Genomic DNA, 20,752 nt, shown 5'->3' with positions numbered 1-20,752 from the left:
GTTTGTCACACTTCCACCCCCCAGTGAAAAGCAGTCCTCGGTTATGTGTTACAAAAATGTGGCAGCTGTTAAGAGTCACATCGCTGATGTTAATTAAGCACACCCACTCTCCAGGATATTTACGTCCTTGCTTACCTTTGCTCCAAGCTGTCTACAGACTCTTCTGTAACATTGTCTGGGAAACAAATGGGTATGGGTATGGGATCTAAAATTAGCCACAAGACTAAGGGGGTGGCCCAGCCCAGCCTCCTCCGGACTCTGACGGCCGAAGACAGGCCTGTCTCGGGCCGGTCTTGACCCAGGTGCAGCCCGGGCATGCCCCGCACGTGTCCAGTGCTACAAGACCCGAGCAGGCTCTTAATGCACCATCCAGGCGTGGGATTACGGTGGCGGCAATGGCTGTAAAAGCAGAGGATCCTGGGGATTGTAGGAACCTGCTCCTTCCAGGTATGCAAAGAAACGGGCTCCTCCGCTGCGGGACCCAAGCAGGCTCTTTATGTGCCTCCAGGTGCGAGATGACGGTGGTGGCAACAGCTGTGAAAGCAGAGGCTCCTGGGTGTTGCAGGAACCTGCCACCTTCCAGGTATGCAAAGAAACGGGTTCCTGCGCTGCAGGACCCGAGCAGGCTCTTTTTGCGACTCCAGGCGCGGGATGACAGTGGTGGCTGTGGGGACGGTCACCCCGTAGGCCTTGGGGGTCACTGCGCACATGCAAGGCATACACACACAGAGGGGACACGTACACGTAATGCTGGTCTGGACGGAAAGTGCCGTGCCACTTCCGCCCGTTTATTTTATATCTCTCTGGCCACGCCTGGCCAGAAAGTGCAACAATGTGTGCTAGTGCTTCCGGGGCTCAGGAGAGACCCTCGGAGCACTAGAGCGCTACATCCCTCCCCAACTTGGATTTTGAAAACTTGGATTGAAAACAAAAGTATGTATAGTTCAGCATCTGAAATCAGCCAGCTTCTGGCTTGGCTTTGGATTAGGTCTGAGATCATACCTCCATCGTCCTCGGGCTGGTACCTGATCAGCTCTCGGGCTGGATGTTGAAATGCTTGCTTCGCCCTGGTCTGTAGTGTTCAGAGGTGTGTTTTCATCATTGGACTTTCCGGTCCCGGTCTCAGACTCATCTCCTGCCGGTTCTGCTTGGTCAGGGGTGCACTGTCGAGCAGCCGGTATTTGTTTGAACCAGGAGACATTCCTAGTTACTTCCTCTCCGTCCCGGCGAGCTGTGACCGCAGTGCCCCGCGTTTCTTTGACAACCCACGGCTCTGGCTCAAACATTGTGTTGAATTTCCCTCCGGGCCTTCTGGTCCGGATTAGCACAGTCTCGCCTGGTATTACATTTCGGGACTGAGCACGCCTCTTGTGGCTTGCTTTCTCATTTGTTCTCCTTCGCCGTTCCTGAGTGCGCCCGGGGAAGTAGGGTGTTGGTGCCCAGTTGTCGGCCATGGGAAGAAGGTCTCTTCTTGGTCCGGCAAACATCAGCGCCCACGGTGACTGTTGCGTGGTGCTGTGGGGTGTGCTTCTGTACTCCCGTAGAAACAGTTGAAGAGCTTCCTCTGGGTCTTTACCTTCAGCGGTGGCGATGCGCAGGATCTTGTTGGTTGTCCTCATGAACCGCTCCACCTCCCCGTTTGCTTGGGGCCATTGGGGCGTGATTCGGTGGTGCCGGATGCCCAGGTTGTGGAGGAACTCTCGGAACTCACTCCCCTGGAATGGGGGCCCATTGTCTGTCTTGACGACAAGAGGAATTCCAAACATGGCAAAGGACTTACTCAGGAGTGGGCGGATGTTGGCAAAACTAGTTGAAGCGGCAAGATCTACAATCGGGTATTTTGTGTAATTGTCAATCAGCACGACAGTGACTCTCCCATCCGGGAAACTTCCAAAGTCTAGACTGAGCCACGACCACGGCGAAGGGGCATGTTCTTCTGTGATGATTGGCGCGGGAGCGTCCGCAGAGCTGGTTATCTGGCATGCTCGGCACTGGCGCACCACGGTGTCAACAGCTTCTTCGAGGTTTGGGAACCAGACCTTCTCTCGCATCCTGGCCTTCATCCGGCGGGTGCCCTGGTGTCCTTCATGTGCTAGGATGGTTGCCTTTTCTTGTAGAGTCTTGGGGATGATCACCCGGTGACCTCTGAGGATGAGGCCATTGCTTGCCTGGCTCAGGTCATGTCGCACTCTCCAGAATTGTGTCAGGCGTGCACGGTCTTCCTCGCCCCACGTGCTGACATTTCGCAGGAAGTTCTCCCAGGACCCCGACTGTATGGCATCTGCCACCCGCTGGACGACCACGTCGTTCACATACTCAGGGACGATGGCGTCTGCTGTGAGGGCTTGTGGACACGAGGCAGCCGACAGCATGTCTACAAAGTCTTCAGTGGGGCCTTCAAGTTCTGTGTGTCGGCACTCCTCTGGTCCGGGATGTCTAGATAGAAAGTCTGCGGGGTTCTTTGCCCCAGGGCGGTAAGCGAGGTCCATTTGGTACTGCTGCACTTGGATTGCCCAGCGTTCTATCCTCGGGGGTGGATGAGGAGCGGTGCCCTTGAACAAGGGTATCAGAGGTTGATGATCTGTTATCATGCGGAATGGATGTCCTGAGATGTATAAGTGGAAATGGGCACATGCCCACTTCACTGCCAGGGCCTCTCTCTCGACCTGTGAGTACCTTGATTCAGTCGGGGTCAGTGCTTTGCTTGCAAATGCTAGCGGCGACCATGTGCCGGGCTCGGTTTCTTGAGATATCAGGGCTCCTAGACCAACCGGGCTGGCGTCTACTACTATTTCGGTGGGTTTGGAGGTGTCAAAGTAGGCCATCGTGGTGCTGTCTAGCAGTGCTGTTTTTATCTGGTCGAATGCTTTGGCTTCGATCTCTGTCCATCGCCATGCGTTCTCTTTCTTCGTTAGGTTCCTCAATGGCTCCGCAATTGTGGCCAAGTTGGGGATGAACCTTGCACAGTATTGCGCCATCCCCAGGAAACTTCGCACTTCCGACGCCGTGGTGGGTGCAGGGGCATTCTTGATAGCCACTGATTTGCGTGGGTCAACAGCGACTCCTTCAGATCCGAACACGTAGCCGAAGAATTCGATGGACTTTTTGAAAAATTGGCACTTGTCTTTGTGAAGGGTTACGCCATACTGTGCCAGCCTATGTAGCGTCGCCTTTAGCCGGTGGTGGTGTTCTTCGCTCGTCTTGGCATGGATTAGGATATCGTCGCTGACGTTCAGCACTCCCTGCAGCCCAGAGAGGATCTCTTTGATAGTGTTCTGGAAGATCTCAGCCGCAGATGAGATCCCGAAGTTCAACCTCTTGTAACGTCTCAATCCAAGGTGTGTCGAGAAGGTTGTGATGTATCGGCTTTCCTCAGCTAGCCTCAGCTGGTGATATCCTGCATTGAGGTCCAGTTTGGAAAACCATTGGGCGCCGTTCAGGTCAGTCAGGATGTCGTCGACTGTAGGGGTGAGGTGTCGTTCACGGCGAATGGCTTTGTTAGGGATCCTCATGTCAATGCAAATTCGGATTTTTCCCGGTTGTTTCGGTTTCTCAGCTATGACCATGGGGGACACCCATGGCGTCGGTCCGGACACCTTCTCGATCACTCCTTGTGTTTCTAGCAGGTTCAGTTCTTGCTCGACTGCGGCACGCAGGTGGAATGGCACTCTCCGGTGTCGGAGTGCAATTGGTTGCACCGTGGGGTCTATGTGGAGCTTGATGGGTGGGTGCTTGATGGTGCCAAGGCCTGTGAATAGCTTGGGGAACATTAGGAGGATATCTTCAACCTGCAGCGCTCGCACTGCGTTTGCGAAGGCAATGAGGCCTAGGTCTTCCGCCGTGTTGCTCCCTACTAACAGGTCGGCCTCTTTGTCGATCACATGGAACGTGGTTGTGACTTCCTGGTCTTCTGCCCGGACCTGCACTACCATCTTGCCTCGTAGTGGGAGGGGATCCTGACTGCCATAGGTGAAAATCCTGGCTTTGGAGGGAACGAGTGCGGGTTTCGGATTTAGAGCCTTGTAATGCTGAATTCCCATCACATTCACCGTGGCTCCGGTGTCGTTGACTCCGATCGCTGGCGATCCGTGGATCTGTATCTGGCACTTGGGTTGCGGGCGTCGGTTTCTCTTCAGCTCCTTGACGAAAGACACGAAATAGCACTCGTCTTCATCGTCTGTAGATGAGTCATCGTACTGCTGTTGCTGTGATCTGTGTGACCTGGTGGAGCGTGACGTTGAGTGCTCATCTAGTGACAGTTGTTTGACTGCTCCTGCTGCTGATCGCCTTCCCGAAGGGTTCCGTCCTCGGGATCCTCCTCTACACACACTGGCAAAGTGGTTGGGAATGCCGCATTTGGAACACGTCTTTCCACGTGCCGGGCAGCCATCTTGGGTGTGTTCATCCCTGCCGCAGTAGCCGCACGGCGTTTGGCGTCGTGTTCGCGTCGGCCCTCGACCTCTGCTTCCTCGGTTCGACACGCGCACAGCATCCACCCGTTCTGTTTTGATCACCGTACCTGTTTCACGGTGTGGGTTAAGGGCCGCCTCCATCGCGGTGGCGCGGGCGTCAGACAGCTCATGGGACCGTGCAAGGATCAGGATTTCGTCGAGGGATATCCGCGGCTGTCTCAGGATTAATGTACGTAGGTGTTTGTTTCGACAGCCCTGGATGAGTTGTGCCGTGACTTCCTTCTTTTCGTCGTCTTCGGTGCACGTGCTTATCAGATCTCTTAGACGTGCGTGAAACGCGTCCATTGTTTCCCCTTCGCGTTGTTTGGCTTGTCTGAATTTGAACCTCTCGTAGTGGGGGTTCAGCTGGGGGTCGAAATGGGCGTTTAGCGTGTTGACGGCAGCATCAAAGTCATTGGCGGCACCTGTGTTGGGGAGGTGTCTAAACAACTTGTATAGTTCTGTGCCTCCGAAGTGGAGGAGTAAAGAGCGCTTCACCTCATTGTCTTTCTCTCGGGTAGCTGTGAAGTAATTGTTGAGTTGCCCCAGCCACACTGCCCATCGGGGCGCTGCTGTCCCTGGGTCAATCAGCTCGCTGAAAGGCGGTAGTGCTTGTAACTGTGCGTGTGTGGAGGGTGTCTGGGCTTGAGCTATAGGGGGCGCTGCCACCTGTGGGGCACCTCCGGTGGCTCCTCCGGTGGCTCCTCCGGTGGCCCCTCCGGTGGCTCCTCCGGTGGCACCTCCTTGGCCTTGAGACATGCCTGCGTGGGCGAGGCCCTAATTACTGTCCTGGTGCTGGTTTGGCTTGCCTTGTGCTTGTTGGTCCTGCGTTTGCTAGGATTGTTGAATTGCCTTGGTCCTGTGTTTGCTAGGACTGTTGAATTGCCTTGTGCTTGTTTTTTTTTTTTTTTTCTCTCTCGTGGGGCTCGGTGTCCCTTTGGATTGCTGGGTGCACGCTCTGTCGGTGCCTCTGTCTCCCAGCGTCTAGCGTTGCCGGGCCTGCGTGCTGCCTCTCTTCTTCTCGCGTGCTCACGCGATGCCGGCTTGAAACCTGTGTCGGCCTCACTCGTCTGCGCATGCGCGCACTTTCCAGTCGGCCGGCCGGGCCTTTCTCCAGCGCTCCCTCGCCTTGCTTCAGAGCGTCGCCGATACCGGTCCCCACGCAGCTCCTTGCATATGCTGCTTACCGGTAGGCGATTTCTTTCTTTTCTCGTCGCTGGGTCCCTCGTGTTGGTGCTGGGCCGGCGGTCTCGGCCGCTTCGGGGTTCGGCGTCTTCAGCGCCTCCGTCCGCTGTTTCTCTCGTGGGTTTAGGTGTATCCCACCCTCGTCGCCAGTGTGGGGACGGTCACCCCGTAGGCCTTGGGGGTCACTGCGCACATGCAAGGCATACACACACAGAGGGGACACGTACACGTAATGCTGGTCTGGACGGAAAGTGCCGTGCCACTTCCGCCCGTTTATTTTATATCTCTCTGGCCACGCCTGGCCAGAAAGTGCAACAATGTGTGCTAGTGCTTCCGGGGCTCAGGAGAGACCCTCGGAGCACTAGAGCGCTACAGTGGCAACGGCCGCGAAAGCAGAGCCTCCTGGGGGTTGTAGGAGCCTGCCCCCTTCCAGGTATGCAAAGAAACGGGTCTAAATGTCTACAGAGCCATTATGATTCTCAAGCACCAGAATACCAATAACAACCAATCATAATATCTACTAAACATGGGTAATTCCGAAGATATCACAAATAAACTGCTGCGCCAACGCACTAAGTTACAAACCGCACAGGCAAACAAATGTGCTGTAGCATCAACACAACGTGAATCCAAGTAAACCTTCATAATTGAAAGTAATCCATGTTTCTTCGTGTTTATTTAACGGTAATCTTCCTTTTTACAGTGGAGGCAATGTAATTCCAAACTTTAAAATGCAGCATAAATGCCCATCCAGGCCTTTTATAATGGCATGTTAGAATCCATTTTACATTCTAGGTAACCTTACACATGTTCACCCAATGCATTTCGGGCAATGTTAGGTGTACCTGTGATGTAAAATCAAACCAACAGTGTTCTGGTGTACTTGCATGGCATTTCACTATATATTAATGTAAATGATCAAAAGCAATCCTAAAAACCGCTAAATTAAACTATGCATTGGGTAAACATGTGTAAGGTTACCTAGGATGTAAACTAAGGAGACTTTGGAAATTGATGATTCTCTCTATTGAGTGCTCAGGACTCCCTTTGTGTTTATAACTACATTTACCCATCTTGGTGATCTTTTGTTGAGGTTGTACGGTAGCCAACCTTTGTCCTGTAGCACCATTCTAAATAATTGAGTAGTACCTTATTTGGTCATAGATATCTGGTTAGCACTGTCCATGAGCCTGGCTACCTTCTGTCTTTGAAATTCACCACAACACGTTTTGACTTCTTGTCTTTCTCAAGTGGAGTCCGAAACCACCATGCGCAACTTCAACTGGAAAAGGAAACGCTTCCTAAGATACAGGGTGAGTGCATGACCTTCCATGGCTGACAATAGCGATGCGGCCCGAGATGTTTGTAGAGCATGGGCCCAGAGGCCAGCTAGATGTTTTCAATTGAAATTAAAAATGTGTTTCAATTATAATAAAATGTGGTTTCAAACTGCCTAACTAAATCAGAACTTAATTGATAAGAACTGGCAGAACAAAATGACTACAATTCCCACAATGCTACAAGCAGTATATAAATCATTATATGATCAACACTGGAGAAAGACGAGAGGTCAAAATGCGTTGTGGTGCATTACATTTAACTTACTGTTTATTAATAAAAACAGACTGCAACATAAGCCTCTTGGGAGTGCAGCGTCTCCATTTGCAGAAAAACATATCAAGGAGGGTGTGGTCTCCTCCTAACGCTACACCGGCAGTCACTGCACGCTGCTTGAGGTCACGATTGTTGGAAATAGGCAGTCTGTATTTTATAGTGGATGTATCAAAGGTTATATTAGGCTGTGAGGGGATGCATCAGTGGATCACGTGGATGATGTCATCAGTGATGTAATTTGAGGTGTAATCAGTGATGTCATCAGTGATGTCAATGACCATGTCATGAGTGAGGTAATATGTGATGTTATCAGCAGTGCCTTGCGGGGGCGCGAGTTATACTTAGCTCAACTAACTATAACAGCCGAATTTTTCTGGTTTTGTACGAGCGAAATGTCCAACTAACTATAACATCCCTGAAACCTGTGTTTTTTCAGTGAATTTCAATCTATAAAGTCCCTAAAACCTATGTTTTTTTAGTGAATTTCTAAGGTCTTTCAAAAGCTAATTTCTAACTATATTGTGCCTGAAACCTATGCTTTTTTCAGTGAATTTCAAAGTTTTTTTAAACGCTAATTTCTAACTATAACTCTTGAAACGTATGTTTTTTTCGGTGAATTTTAAAGGTTTTTAAATGCTTATTTCTAACTATGCCTACATAGGTAGGACATGTGCAGAAAGAGGAAGAAACGCGCAGAAAGAAGCAAGAGAAATGCAGAAAGAGGCAACAGAAATCCAGAAAGACGTATAAAAGTGCAGAAAGAAGCAAGAGATATGCAGAAAGAACCAACGAAGGTGCAGAAAGAGGCCTTGTTGCAATGCCGTGCTGTGCCCCCAACTTTTTCTGACTGGTACTGGTGGTAATTGACTCTTACTAACCAGGCCCATAGACAGTGCAATGCTGAAAGACACTTAGAATACAGTGAAAACACCTACATACACTAGGTTACGCTATGGGTTGGGGTATCCATGTGATTGGCATGACCTCCCCTGTAAGGCCCTATTACATAAAAGGGCAGGGGGTTTAAAACTCCCTCTAACTCTTAGGTGCAGAAAGAGGCAAGAGAAGTGAAGAAAGAAGCAAAAGAGGTGCCACAAAACACAAGAGAGGAGCAGAAAGAAGAAAGTAAAGTGCAGAAACAGGCAAGAGAGGTGCACAAAGAGGCAAGAGATGTACAAAAAGAGGCAGGAGGGGTGCAGAAAGAAGGAAGAGAAGTGCAGAATGAACCAGCAGAGGTGCAAAAACCCTGTAGCCCAGATTGTAAGGGTCCATTCAAAAATGTGGTTAATTACATTTTCTGCCTTTCTTTAAATTCCTTCTCGGCTGTTCCATTGTAGGTAAAGGTGCCTTTTAGTACTTCCTTACCAAACTGTAATATAATCACTGGATTTATAATTTGGAGTTCCATGTCAATTTCCTTTATTAGCCTAGTGACATACACCAGTCAGGGGACTTTACTACAATGCTCGAGGACAAGGCAGTCATTGATAACTTCATACCCCGTTTACTCCAAATGTTATGCTGACCAGTTTTTGCACAAACTTAACACCTAATTTTGTGTGAGTAATGATTGTAGCTAACCCGGAAAAATATATTTTCCGGGTTTGCAGAATGTTTTGCCCCCTCGCCCCAAAAAGGATTGCTTCATATATGGATGAAGGTATTCATTTGCTCCTATAGAGTTGCTACATTTCACAAATAGGTTTTATGCCACCTTTGATTGTAAATCTAAACAAAGCCTCAGTTGATCTAGCAAGTCGTGACTTTGCTAGTTCTAAGTTTGTGTTCGAAGAGCCAGAGCTTGAACAAAGTATGCCCACATAAGAAAAATCCCATAATTTTTGTTCCCTAACAAAGAGTGCTTTATCGACCCGACTGCTGCTGCTGCTTGTTGCTCTGCCCTTCTGTGGGGCCAGAAAATCCAGAGGTTTAATGCCTTAGATCAACAAGGAGTACATTTCTAATTCACTGTATGGTTGCATTTGAACCCCATGAAATCTAGTCAAGCTTGTTACCCACAGGGGGGGCCGCAAAACTGTTAACCAAACAAGCGAAGTTCTTGTCAGCTGAACATGGTGCGCTAGCTGCACTACACTCCCCAGCAACGCTCATGGCACCTGGTGCAAGCCACCGTCATTGCTGCGCCTGGAGGTGCCTATTTAATTGCCCTGGGGCTCCCGCATCACGGGATGCCCCACTGCTGCTGCTGCTTGTTGCTCTGCCCTCCTGTGGGGCCTGAAAATCCCGAGGTTTAACGCCGGGACCAGGGGGACCTGGGGAGTGCTGCACTACACTCCCCAGCAACGCTTGCGGCACGCTGTGCAAGCCGCCGTCATCGCTGTGCTTGGAGGCGCCTATTTAATTGCACTGGGGCTCCCGCATTGGGGGAAGCCCAACTGCTGCTGCTGCTTGTTGCTCTGCCCTCCGGTGGGGCCTGAAAATCCAGAGGTTTAACGCCAGGACCAGGGGGACCTGGGGAGTGCTGCACTATACTCCCCAGCAACGCTCGCAGCACCCAGTGCAAGCCGCCGTCATTGCTGCGCCTGGAGACGCCTATTTGATTGCCCTGGGGCTCCCGCATCATGGGACAAGAGCGGGCAGCGGCCGGGTGAAGCCCAGGCCAAGGGCGGGCCCGTCATTGCCAGAAAGAAGCAGGGCAGGGCTACCCCTCTTACTTTTTCAAGTGTCCAACTCCCCATGCTCCATCAGTGACGGCTGAGAGGTACTGTGTGTTTTTCCTTAGTGTCTCCCTTTTTCATGCCCTTGCATTTGCCACCTTCGACTGGACATACTTTTACCAATCCTTCTTTAATACAGCGTTGCCTGAGCAAGCATCCTGGGACTTGTCTTACATCTAAACATGGACGTTGTAACACGTATTTTAATGACTGTAACTCCACATACGCTCTTTTTGTTGTCAGATCAACCCCAATGAATCGATACTGTTCCCTTTTGGCCCAATGTCTTTTTTGTTCTAGTAGCCTTTGCACTTTGGTCTATGTTTACAAGCCTTCCTTGCCGCTAACAGTATTACGCATGTTGCACTTTCGCCCTGTGGGTTAGTGCATCTTTAGCCCTAGTAGCTTGTACCCTCTGGTTTATGTTTACATGCCCTTCTTGCTGCTAACAGTATTACGCACATTGCACTTTCGCCCTGTGGGTTAGTGTATCTTTAGCCCTGGTAGCTTGTACACTCTGCTTTATGTTTACATGCCCTTCTTGCTGCTAACAGTATTACGCATGTTGCACTTTTGCCCTGCGGGTTAGTGTATCTTTAGCTCTAGTACCTTCTTCACTCTGGTTTATGTTTACATCCCCTTCTTGCTGCTAACCGTATTACGCACGTTGCACTTTTGACCTATGTGGGTTATGGCCTTGTTAGCCTCACCACTCTGTATTTATGGGCCTTTTGTTTGGATTCCCTTCTGTCGCTCTAATTTTAAGTTGGCTGCATTACATCTTCACCTGTGACTTGGCTTTGTATTGGACTGTGCCCATCCTTTTTACTCCCAGCAGACATGGGGAAGCGTGGCTGTGTACCCAACAAAAACCTTTGGTACTAATTCCGGCCCCACTCCCACTCCCACTCAGGATGCTCCAAAGAGCCACTGGGGTAGTATCGACAGAAATCGAGCTAACAGAAAGGCGGCTCTCTTTGACTCCCTATCTTTACCCTAAACCCACAGAAACACCTAACTCAGCACAAACTAGTTTACAATTGACTCCTAGTGCATGAATATCCTTATCTGGCCATAGCAGGTCTATGCCATCACCTCCACAAACTTCCTCAGTAAAACCAAAAACTCGTAAAGGTAGAACAAACACTATCATACCCAAAGTTGAGAGACAGAAAACGGGAAAAGGTAAAGACCCAATTAAGAAACCCAGCTCAGAAAAAAGGACTAGTGAGGGCGATACAGTTAGACCGGGATTAATAGCTGAATCCCCTTCCAACTCCTATAAAAACTCTGACTGCCCCTTGTGGGTGAGGAATCTGGTAGTTGAACTAGAGGCACAGATGAGAGCCATCGTTAAAGAAGAACTAGCGCTCCACCTGGGGAATCAAACCAGTGGCCAGATATCCGCCCTGTGTGCACTAAACAACCCTTTGGCTAATACACTGTCGGCCCCAGCAGAGAAAAAAGATAGCAGTACACAGAGGATAGTGCAGAGCAAACTTTATTACCTAGAGGTTTATCCCTTTCTAGCCCATAATGTCCACCTTCCATGAATGCTGATAAAACTGGGGCTCGTAACACCAACATCAACACCAATAACTATATTGCGAGCTCCCACCCTGACTTGAATCAGGGAGGCCTATCCAGAGACGTACCTGTACACATTGTCCAGACGGCAGACAGGGCAGTGCCCATTCTAGCACCTAGTGAGGGCCCTGGCCTGGACCCTCCGGCCTTGCCATTAATTAATATACCACCAGCCTCACTCCCTTATGTTATAGTTTGACTGGTGTACCAGAAATAAATCCAGGACGGGAAGAGACACAGTTGGCACTAAGAAACAAGTGCCTCTTTTGGCTCACCAGACATGGCCAATTCCCCTATGATAGGGTGGGTGAGATATTACTGGTCCCAAGAGTGAGTTGGGGTGGTAAGAACTCTAAGACAACCAATGGCAATTGTATAGTCATCAACTTTAGTAATCCCCGAAGAGCCCAATATTTGGCTCACCAGTTTCCCAGTTTCCATCCACCACCCACAGAGATTCAATTACACACACTGTAGCAGTACCGCGGTCGGTGAAATACACGATCCGCTAAAACGGGAAAAAGAGCGAGATTATGAGCCTACGCTCTAATCACTAAGTAGTACTGGGCTCAATTACGGGTCTGTCTAGTCAGATCCTTACCGCTGTTAAGAATACTTGCTAAATCTCCTCGCCAACGGTAAGAAGCCTCACTCGGTATTTATTCAGACCTCCCTCCCGAATGAGCACAATTGTGATTCCAATCTCCTCTTCCCCACAGCGGATCGAACTATTTTCCGACCGCGCCTCCCTGGACAGGACCACCAAATTGGATCTGCCACAATACCGAGAAATCGAGTCACAACCGGTAAGCCAGAGGTTGCCGGCGGCCACCAAGCCTCCTCGATAACTAATGCTCATTTTCTCTTAATTAGTGACTCGGAAACGGATCACCGACTGTCCTTTTACAAGCAAACCACGTGCAGCACGGCAGCACCCCTGCACAGTGGGTACGTTTCCTCATTTTTAGGTCTCCCTCATTCCACTCAGTTTAGAGCCGTCTCCATACCAGAATCCGGCAACCCAGGATAAACCCACCCAAACCCTCGGCTAAAAAACACAAACTTCTGCATGGTGGAGTTAGCCCTTCACACCCGTCTACATCACCTCACCAATTCCGTCCCTAATCAGTCAGTCTATAATAATCTTCCAATAGGCACGGATTACGCACAATTGCACGATCTTGTAAATATGGATCACTGGTTGGCACCCTCACCGCACTGCGATTCCGGAAAATGTAGGTATCGAATGTGACTAAAGTTGACCTCTACTTTTCACAGCGGAAATGTAAATAGTATTTCGTTTCTGCAATTTTCCTTCCCTGTTTTTCCCTTACAGGTGTATATATTTGTATATATTTAAAAGTGTACCAGGCAAATTAATAAGTCCTGATGATGATCCCATTATAATTTGAGCCAGGGATCGAAACGCCGTCGACTTGGTTTAGTAAACATACAGCTCAATTTGTGAATATTACTGCATGTATGATTTACTCTGGGGAATACTGGCAATTCTAATGTGTAGCAGTACCCAGCTTTGCTCACTACTTCTTGCCTGATGTAAACTTTCTTTCTTCCTTATTCTTCTCCTCCTACTTTCAAGTACGGTACAGGCTTGGGCCCTACTTCACATGTATATGATTACTGTGAATCTGCAAATTCAAAATCCTTGATGATATCAAATGATTAAACTCCTTGCCCCGCTGGGTACAGGATAAAACTATATAGTTTCCCATTGAGGTCTATATATATTTGTGTTCTGAAAATTCCAAGCTTAGGGCCTTTGTTTTTGGAAAATACTCAATACCCATGGTCCAAAGCTACCTTTTGGGTCCCCCTTGTTTTTGTTAAAGACTTGAGCGCAATCGCTGGATTGCAAGGGTTTCTACTACACCTCGGTATACGAGGACGGCCACCCTAGTGCCATAGTACACTTATTCTCAGCTCTCCCCCTTATAACTCTATTACCTTTTGTCCACCTTGGAGATGTCAACCCATGTTCCACTCTATATGGCAGATTACATAAAGCATCTTTGCTCTAAACCTTCTTTATTATCCGAAACCCCAGATGTGCCAGCATCTACCAACAATTCCTTACCTGAGCAACTTGAAAAGTTAAGAAAGAAACAGGTTTGTTTACAATTAATGGTGCTAATGTTGACAGACTACTTAAAAGCAGAGGTGATTCCCCTAGGTCTCCAGGTGCGCAACATCCCAGGCATTTTTACTGATAATCCCAAATATACCTCCAATTTTAGCTACATTGGCACCACGTGCTCAAGGCACTGGTTAGCCTTAGGCAATGATATAGCCTCTGAAACATTGGAATCTTTGGAAAAAGAAATAGAGGATATACTTAAACAAATCAACGACTCTGACCCTACTGCTGAATGCAAAAAACTACTGGATCAAGTAGAAAAAACCGTGGCTGATTTCCACAGAACAGAACAAAATAAAAAATCAAATAAAGTCAAAAAAGATATTAAAGCATATAGCGTGGAAAACACCTATCCTTACTTACAAAAAGACTTCTATACTAATAAACCAAACTTCAACCCTAATAGCAGACCTTGGGGTAGATATAACAAGAGACAAAACCTTGTAGGTTTTTCTGACACCTCTGGAGATTCTTCAGATACCTCTGATCCAGGAGAGGGCAGCAGTAACCCCAGACGTGGCGGTGGTGCACAGTCTAATTTTTTATCCAGGGGCCAACCCAACACACCACAACGAGGGCATGTGAAGAAACCACAAAGATGGTTCAATGCACCTGGCGAACGAAAAACACGCAACAACTACTACCAATGGTAGAAGACGTGGCCAATACCAATTCACCTTCTGAGATAATTCCCATCTTTAATTTATCTCAGCACATACTGCAGGGACCCGAACTTGAACTCTTGAAGAAAGGACTTTCTTTCGTCCCTACCATCCGTCCCAATTTTATGGATTTACAGGCAGAATTACTAAAATTCTTCAGATTAATTCGCCTGAAAGCCTTTTTCCAGTTGCACCCCTCACCACCAAGTAGCTCCAATACCCCTTTCCGTCCACCCTCCATTTTTTCTCCCACTGCAAGTATGGTACCCTCAGAAATTGCAACCTTTGAAAAACTCGCAATAAAAGATTTGGTTGGACTAGAAAAGAAAAAACTTTATATCCCATACAATATCTCGCGCTCTGAGAAAGATGCGATCGCTACCTTGAAGGACAACCCCTCGATCGTCATCAAAAGTGCCGACAAAGGTGGCGGGATTGTCATTCAGGATATTGACACATATAAAAGTGAAATCCTCCGCCAACTTGGGAATACTGATCATTATCAGCGTCTACCCAGGAATCCCACCAAATAGATTCAGGCAACTATAATGGAGTTAACAACCCTTGCACGGAATGAGGGATTTCTGAGTAAAAATGAACACTGTTTTCTTAATGTGAAAAGCCCCCGGCTTCCGGTTATTTACACCTTACCAAAAGTCCATAAAAACTTAGATAAACCCCCTGGCAGGCCAATTGTCTCTGCATGCGGCTCAATTTTGGAACCCCTTGGAGCCTATGTGGACTTCTTTATTAAGGAGTTCGTGCCTACTACAGCCTGCTATGTGAGAGATAGCATGGTAATGATAAATTTGATCGAACACTACCCCTTTAATCCTGCCATTAATACACTGTGCACTATGGATGTAGAGTCGCTTTATACGAACATCCCACAGATAGCGGCTCTACGGGTGATCCAAAAGGTTTTAGATACAAGACCTCGTCCACATAGGGTTCCAACCGTCTTCATCCTCCAATTGCTAGAAATATGCCTCTCCAAAAACTTTTTTAGCTTTGATGGTAGGTACTACCAACAAATAAAGGGTACATCTATGGGGGCTATTTTTGCTCCCAACCTGGAAATACTGTTCATGGATGCACTTGAAACTGGAATCATTCTATCTGACAGTAACCCATTCTTCACAGGAATTTCTCTGTGGCGTCGTTATATCGACGACATTTTTTTGGTCTGGAACCTTGACACCTCTGCACTGAACCTGTTTCTCCACTGGCTCAACAACAATTGTGCGGACCTTACCTTCACTATGTCCCACAATAAAACCCAAATAGATTTTCTTGATTTAACAATTTACAGCTCTGACGGCGAGTTATTAACACGCCTCTACAGAAAACCCACAGAGAGGAATACTCTGTTAAGCTACAGTAGTAATCACCCAAGAGCCCTAAAAGACTCCTTACCCCATTCCCAATTCCTTAGGATAAGGCGCAACTGCTCGAATAAAGAAGACTACTTCAAGGAAGCCAATGTGCTATCTAACAAACTCAAAGCACGGGGTTATCCCAGAAGACTAGTCAGAGCAGCATCAAAAAGAGCTTGGTACTGTCCACGCGATGCTCTCCTAACACCAAAAACGCGGGACAGTAAGGACAGAATAGCATGTGTGACACATTCTGCCCAATATCCAACAGGATTAGGAAATCTATCCTCAGACATTGGCCCACCATAAATGCAGGCCCCATCAAGCTAGAGAGACCCATCTTTGCATTCCGAAAAAACAAAAACTTGAAAGACCATTTGGTCAGGGCATCCCTACCAGTCCCCACTCCACGTACCACCATAGATTCCAACTGGGGTCTTCCACCACTATCTGGGCATGTGAAATGTGGCCACTGCAATGCATGTGAATTCACTATTGAGGCTCGCAACATCTTGCATAATGGTATAAATTTCGAAATGAAATCATTCACGAATTGCAACACACATAATGTAATCTATGCCATACTTTGCCCGTGCCTGAAAATGTATGTTGGTCAAACGAGCCAGAAAGCAAAGACACGCATCTGCCAGCATCGCAGCAGAATCAGATGCAAGACGCCAAATGCGCCGCTGGTTGAACACTACACAGAGCTGAATCATACAGCCGATGATATAAAATGGACAATCCTCAAAGTCATCAACCTCCCGCAAAGGGGCGGAAATCTCGCCCAACTCCTGAACAGAGAAGAACTGAAGTCCATAATCCACTTCAATACTATCCGGACTGGTTTGAACAAAAGTGAGGACTGGACTAATCTCGTGTAGTTGGAATACTACTTAAACATGAGTAAACGAGTATAAGCCTCAACTTTACTATGGACAAATGAACTTGACAGAGCATAATGTGTCTGAATGTAATTTGCCAATCCATCAAAATGTTTTTATCACCACTTTTCCACTTTTAATCACTACCATTCCAGATAGATAGACATGCTGCACTTGAATAATCTCACGGCCATTCCCGGCTACACTGGAAACCCCACTCCAAGATGTCTGCCATATCACCCCGCATCACGTGACCACCATCACCTGACCGGTTAAAACTAGCTTGGTTGCGGCCATTGCTGAGGAAGCAATACAACCGACTGGTACGAGTGGATCCTCATATCGCCCAAGTATTCTTAATAGCGGTAAGGATCTGACTAGACAGACCCGTAATTGAGCCCAGTACTACTTAGTGATTAGAGCGTAGGCTCATAATCTCGCTCTTTTTCCCGTTTTAGCGGATCGTGTATTTCACCGACCGCGGTACTGCTAAATCTCCTCGCCAACGGTAAGAAGCCTCACTCGGTATTTATTCAGACCTCCCTCCCGAATGAGCACAATTGTGATTCCAATCTCCTCTTCCCCACAGCGGATCGAACTATTTTCCGACTGCGCCTCCCTGGACAGGACCACCAAATTGGATCTGCCACAATACCGAGAAATCGAGTCACAACCGGTAAGCCTTTTTTACAGAGGTTGCCGGCGGCCACCAAGCCTCCTCGATAACTAATGCTCATTTTCTCTTAATTAGTGGCTCGGAAACGGATCACCGACCGTCCTTTTACAAGCAAACCACGTGCAGCACGGCGGCTCCCCTGCACAGTGGGTACGTTTCCTCATTTTTAGGTTTCCCTCATTCCACTCAGTTTAGAGCCGTCTCCATACCAGAATCCGGCAACCGAGGATAAACCCACCCAAACCCTCGGCTAAAAAACACAAACTTCTGCATGGTGGAGTTTGCCCTTCACACCCGTCTACATCACCTCACCAATTCCGTCCCTAATCAGTCAGTCTATAATAATCTTCCAATAGGCACGGATTACGCACAATTGCACGATCTTGTAAATATGGATCACTGGTTGGCACCCTCACCGCACTGCGATTCCGGAAAATGTAGGTATCGAATGTGACTAAAGTTGACCTCTACTTTTCACAGCGGAAATGTAAATAGTATTTCGTTTCTGCAATTTTCCTTCCCTGTTTTTCCCTTACAGGTGTATATATTTGTATATATTTAAAAGTGTACCAGGCAAATTAATAAGTCCTGATGATGATCCCATTATAATTTGAGCCAGGGTTCCAAACGCCGTCGACTTGGTTTAGTAAACATACAGCTCAATTTGTGAATATTACTGCATGTATGATTTACTCTGGGGAATACTGGCAATTCTAATGTGTAGCAGTACCCAGCTTTGCTCACTACTTCTTGCCTGATGTAAACTTTCTTTCTTCCTTATTCTTCTCCTCCTACTTTAAAGTACGGCACAGGCTTGTGCCCTACTTCACATGTATATGATTACTGTGAATTTGCAAATTCACAATCCTTGATGATATCAAATGATTAAACTCCTTGCCCGGCTGGGTACAGGATAAAACTATATAGTTTCCCATTGAGGTCTATATATATTTGTGTTCTGAAAATTCCAAGCTTAGGACCTTTGTTTTTGGAAAAAGTCTATCCACTCATGGCAAGGAAACTCTATGTCCAGTTTAGATGGGGTTGCCTGCCTGTCCATGCATTTACAAACAAATGGACCAAAGCATCCCCACCCGGCTGTCCTGCCTATGAGAGCCAGGTAGAGACTCTTACATATGTTTTTTCTTCTACCCAGGTTATATTGCAACCAGAAGGTACTAGCTCCTACCAATATGCAGGAATATGGGGTTCAGACAGATACAGGAGGCTCCTAAGTTATGCGAACTGGAACTCACCCCGATTGTTTTTGCTGTGTCTCGTTTCCTTAACTCCATGTGGCTTAGGCTTCGCAAGTATTCAAATTCCTCTAGTGCAGCCTAAATATATCTTTTCCGTTTTCCACTGCTTTTAACCTATAACATATGAATTCACTGTTTTAAATTCTTTTTAAACTCTAATAACTTTTCAACTTGTTATTAAGGTTGTATAATTAACTGCTAATGGTTATACTTTGTGATGTTTAAAACAATTATGCATTATATGTTTTTATCTTCTGCTTTTATGGTCTGCAATGACCGAAATAAAGCTTGGAATTGGAAATAAAAATGTGTCTTTCTTTTTTGGCTCTACCTCTGCCGAACACCATAGTGAAAGTCTTACCCAGGTTTAATTTAAGGTCTTTGTACTCTATATATACGGCAAAGCCATCTTTCATTTTTTATAGACCTTTTGCGGTTCTAGACATTAACACCACATCAACTGCATATAGGAGCACCGGGGTGTGTCGGGGTCTAATTATTAGTGCATTAGTGACTAGCTTGTGTAGGTCCTCCCCATTCACATACAGGGAGAAGAAGGTGGGAGCTGTAACCCAACCATGTCTTATTCCTCTTTTAAAACAAAATCTAGGTGTACACTATCCCCAACCCAAATCTTACACTAGAGGTAATTGAAGAGTACATCAGGGAAAGATGAGTAACAATATCCTTGGGTGCACCCAGATCGATCAAGGTTTTCCAAAGGGTTGAATGACTAACTAAATCGATGGCACTGGAGAGAGCTGCAAAACAGAGATGACTAAAACTTTGATCTGCTACAGTGTATTTACTATTTATTACATGAAGATTTATGCATTGTTCCATGGTCTCTACATCCTTCCTGAAAACCTTATTGTATGTCAGTCAACACATGGTTCTCCTCCATCCAAGTCTCCAACCGATCCAAGACAATCCTCTTTACACTTTTAGCTGAGGAATCTAGGAGGGTTATTAGGTGGTAACACCTGGGATCCATCTCCTTTTTCAAATATGAGGACGATAATAGAAACTTAAGTCCTTCATTTATCTTTTAACATACACGGATGTCCAATGAAATCAGTCCATGATTTTAAAGTTGATTTGTAATTAAGGTTACTGACATTGCAGAAGGCTAGTAGGCCAAATCGTGTTCTTTTGGTTGGAAGCAATTAAAGAATGTATGAATATTTAGCCTGTGGCTGTGCGGCGTTGCTAGGTGGAAGTTTGTGGCATGTGTGTAAGACTGTCCTGACAAGCCATGGCACTGGCTGCGCTGTGAGCAGTGGCTTTGGAGGAGAAAGTAAACAGATATATATATATATCCCACATACCTATTGTGAAGTGGCCCGGAGATGTGGCGGTCCCCAGAGCAATTTTTTTAAAGAAATGCGGGGGATGACCTTCGGCCTTCCCGCGCTTCTTTGAACAAATTCAGTGTGCCCTGGGGAGGTGGTGGTCCCCTGGGCAGCGAGGGGCTGAGCAGGCCACCTCGCATATCAAGTGTTATCTTCCTCTGAGAGGTGGTAGTCCCCGGGGCTTTGTAAAAGCCAACGAGGGGGCCCCATGAGCCCTTCTCCTTCATAACCCCAGGATCTGACTGACCCAGGAGCTTTTTAAAAAGGTGTGGGGGAGCCCGCATCTCTCCAGCCTCCAACCTTCTGTACTTTGCTGTTTTCCTGGCTGCTTTCCTGGCTTTGTCCATAGTTTATATTGGATATGTGTCATGTAGAAGGAGAAGTAAGCCTCTCCCACTGGAAAGCACATAACCTGCTTGCTAAATGCTGACTGTCTTATAAAAGGATTTCTGGCTCATTCAAAATCCAGTCAACTCTTGCAAGGACGCAACGCTTTTGCACCATCTGACTTTGAGGCAGTTGACCAGAGCTTAAAGCAACAGGTGGGGAAGGTCTGTATATATCTTTTTTTAAATGGATACTGTAGTAATGGACTTTACTAGGGATTAATTGACTAAAAAGCAGCAAAACATCTTGAACGAAGCAAGGATTGCTATCAACTTTGCTAGGCAGTTTCCTGGGAGGGCTTGGACTTCAAGTATATTGCATTAAGTACGTGCTGCCTATGAGGAGTGCAAATTGACTTAAACTGTGCCCCTGATTGAGTGAAGGGCAAATACCAGCTCTAAAGGATCTGAATAGAGGGCAATAATTCTGAAGGAATATATACAAATATATATATATATATATATATATATATTCACTGAAAAAACC

General features: G+C 47.1%; 1 protein-coding gene across 1 annotated transcript in view; it reads left to right on the top strand.

Moving 5' to 3' along the window:
- The first annotated feature begins 470 nt into the window (after positions 1–470).
- The window catches only part of LOC144785046 (metalloproteinase inhibitor 1-like), a 148,973-nt gene continuing 128,691 nt past the window's right edge, over positions 471–20,752 (top strand). The window contains exon 1 of the mRNA XM_078664164.1: positions 471–583. Within this exon, the coding sequence (XP_078520290.1) occupies positions 516–583 (68 nt within the window). The 5' untranslated portion in view covers positions 471–515. The remainder of the gene's footprint in view (positions 584–20,752) is intronic.

Source organism: Lissotriton helveticus, chromosome 10, assembly GCF_964261635.1.
Source record: "Lissotriton helveticus chromosome 10, aLisHel1.1, whole genome shotgun sequence".
Taxonomy (NCBI): domain Eukaryota; kingdom Metazoa; phylum Chordata; class Amphibia; order Caudata; family Salamandridae; genus Lissotriton; species Lissotriton helveticus.
This window is presented reverse-complemented; position numbering and strand designations above follow the sequence as displayed.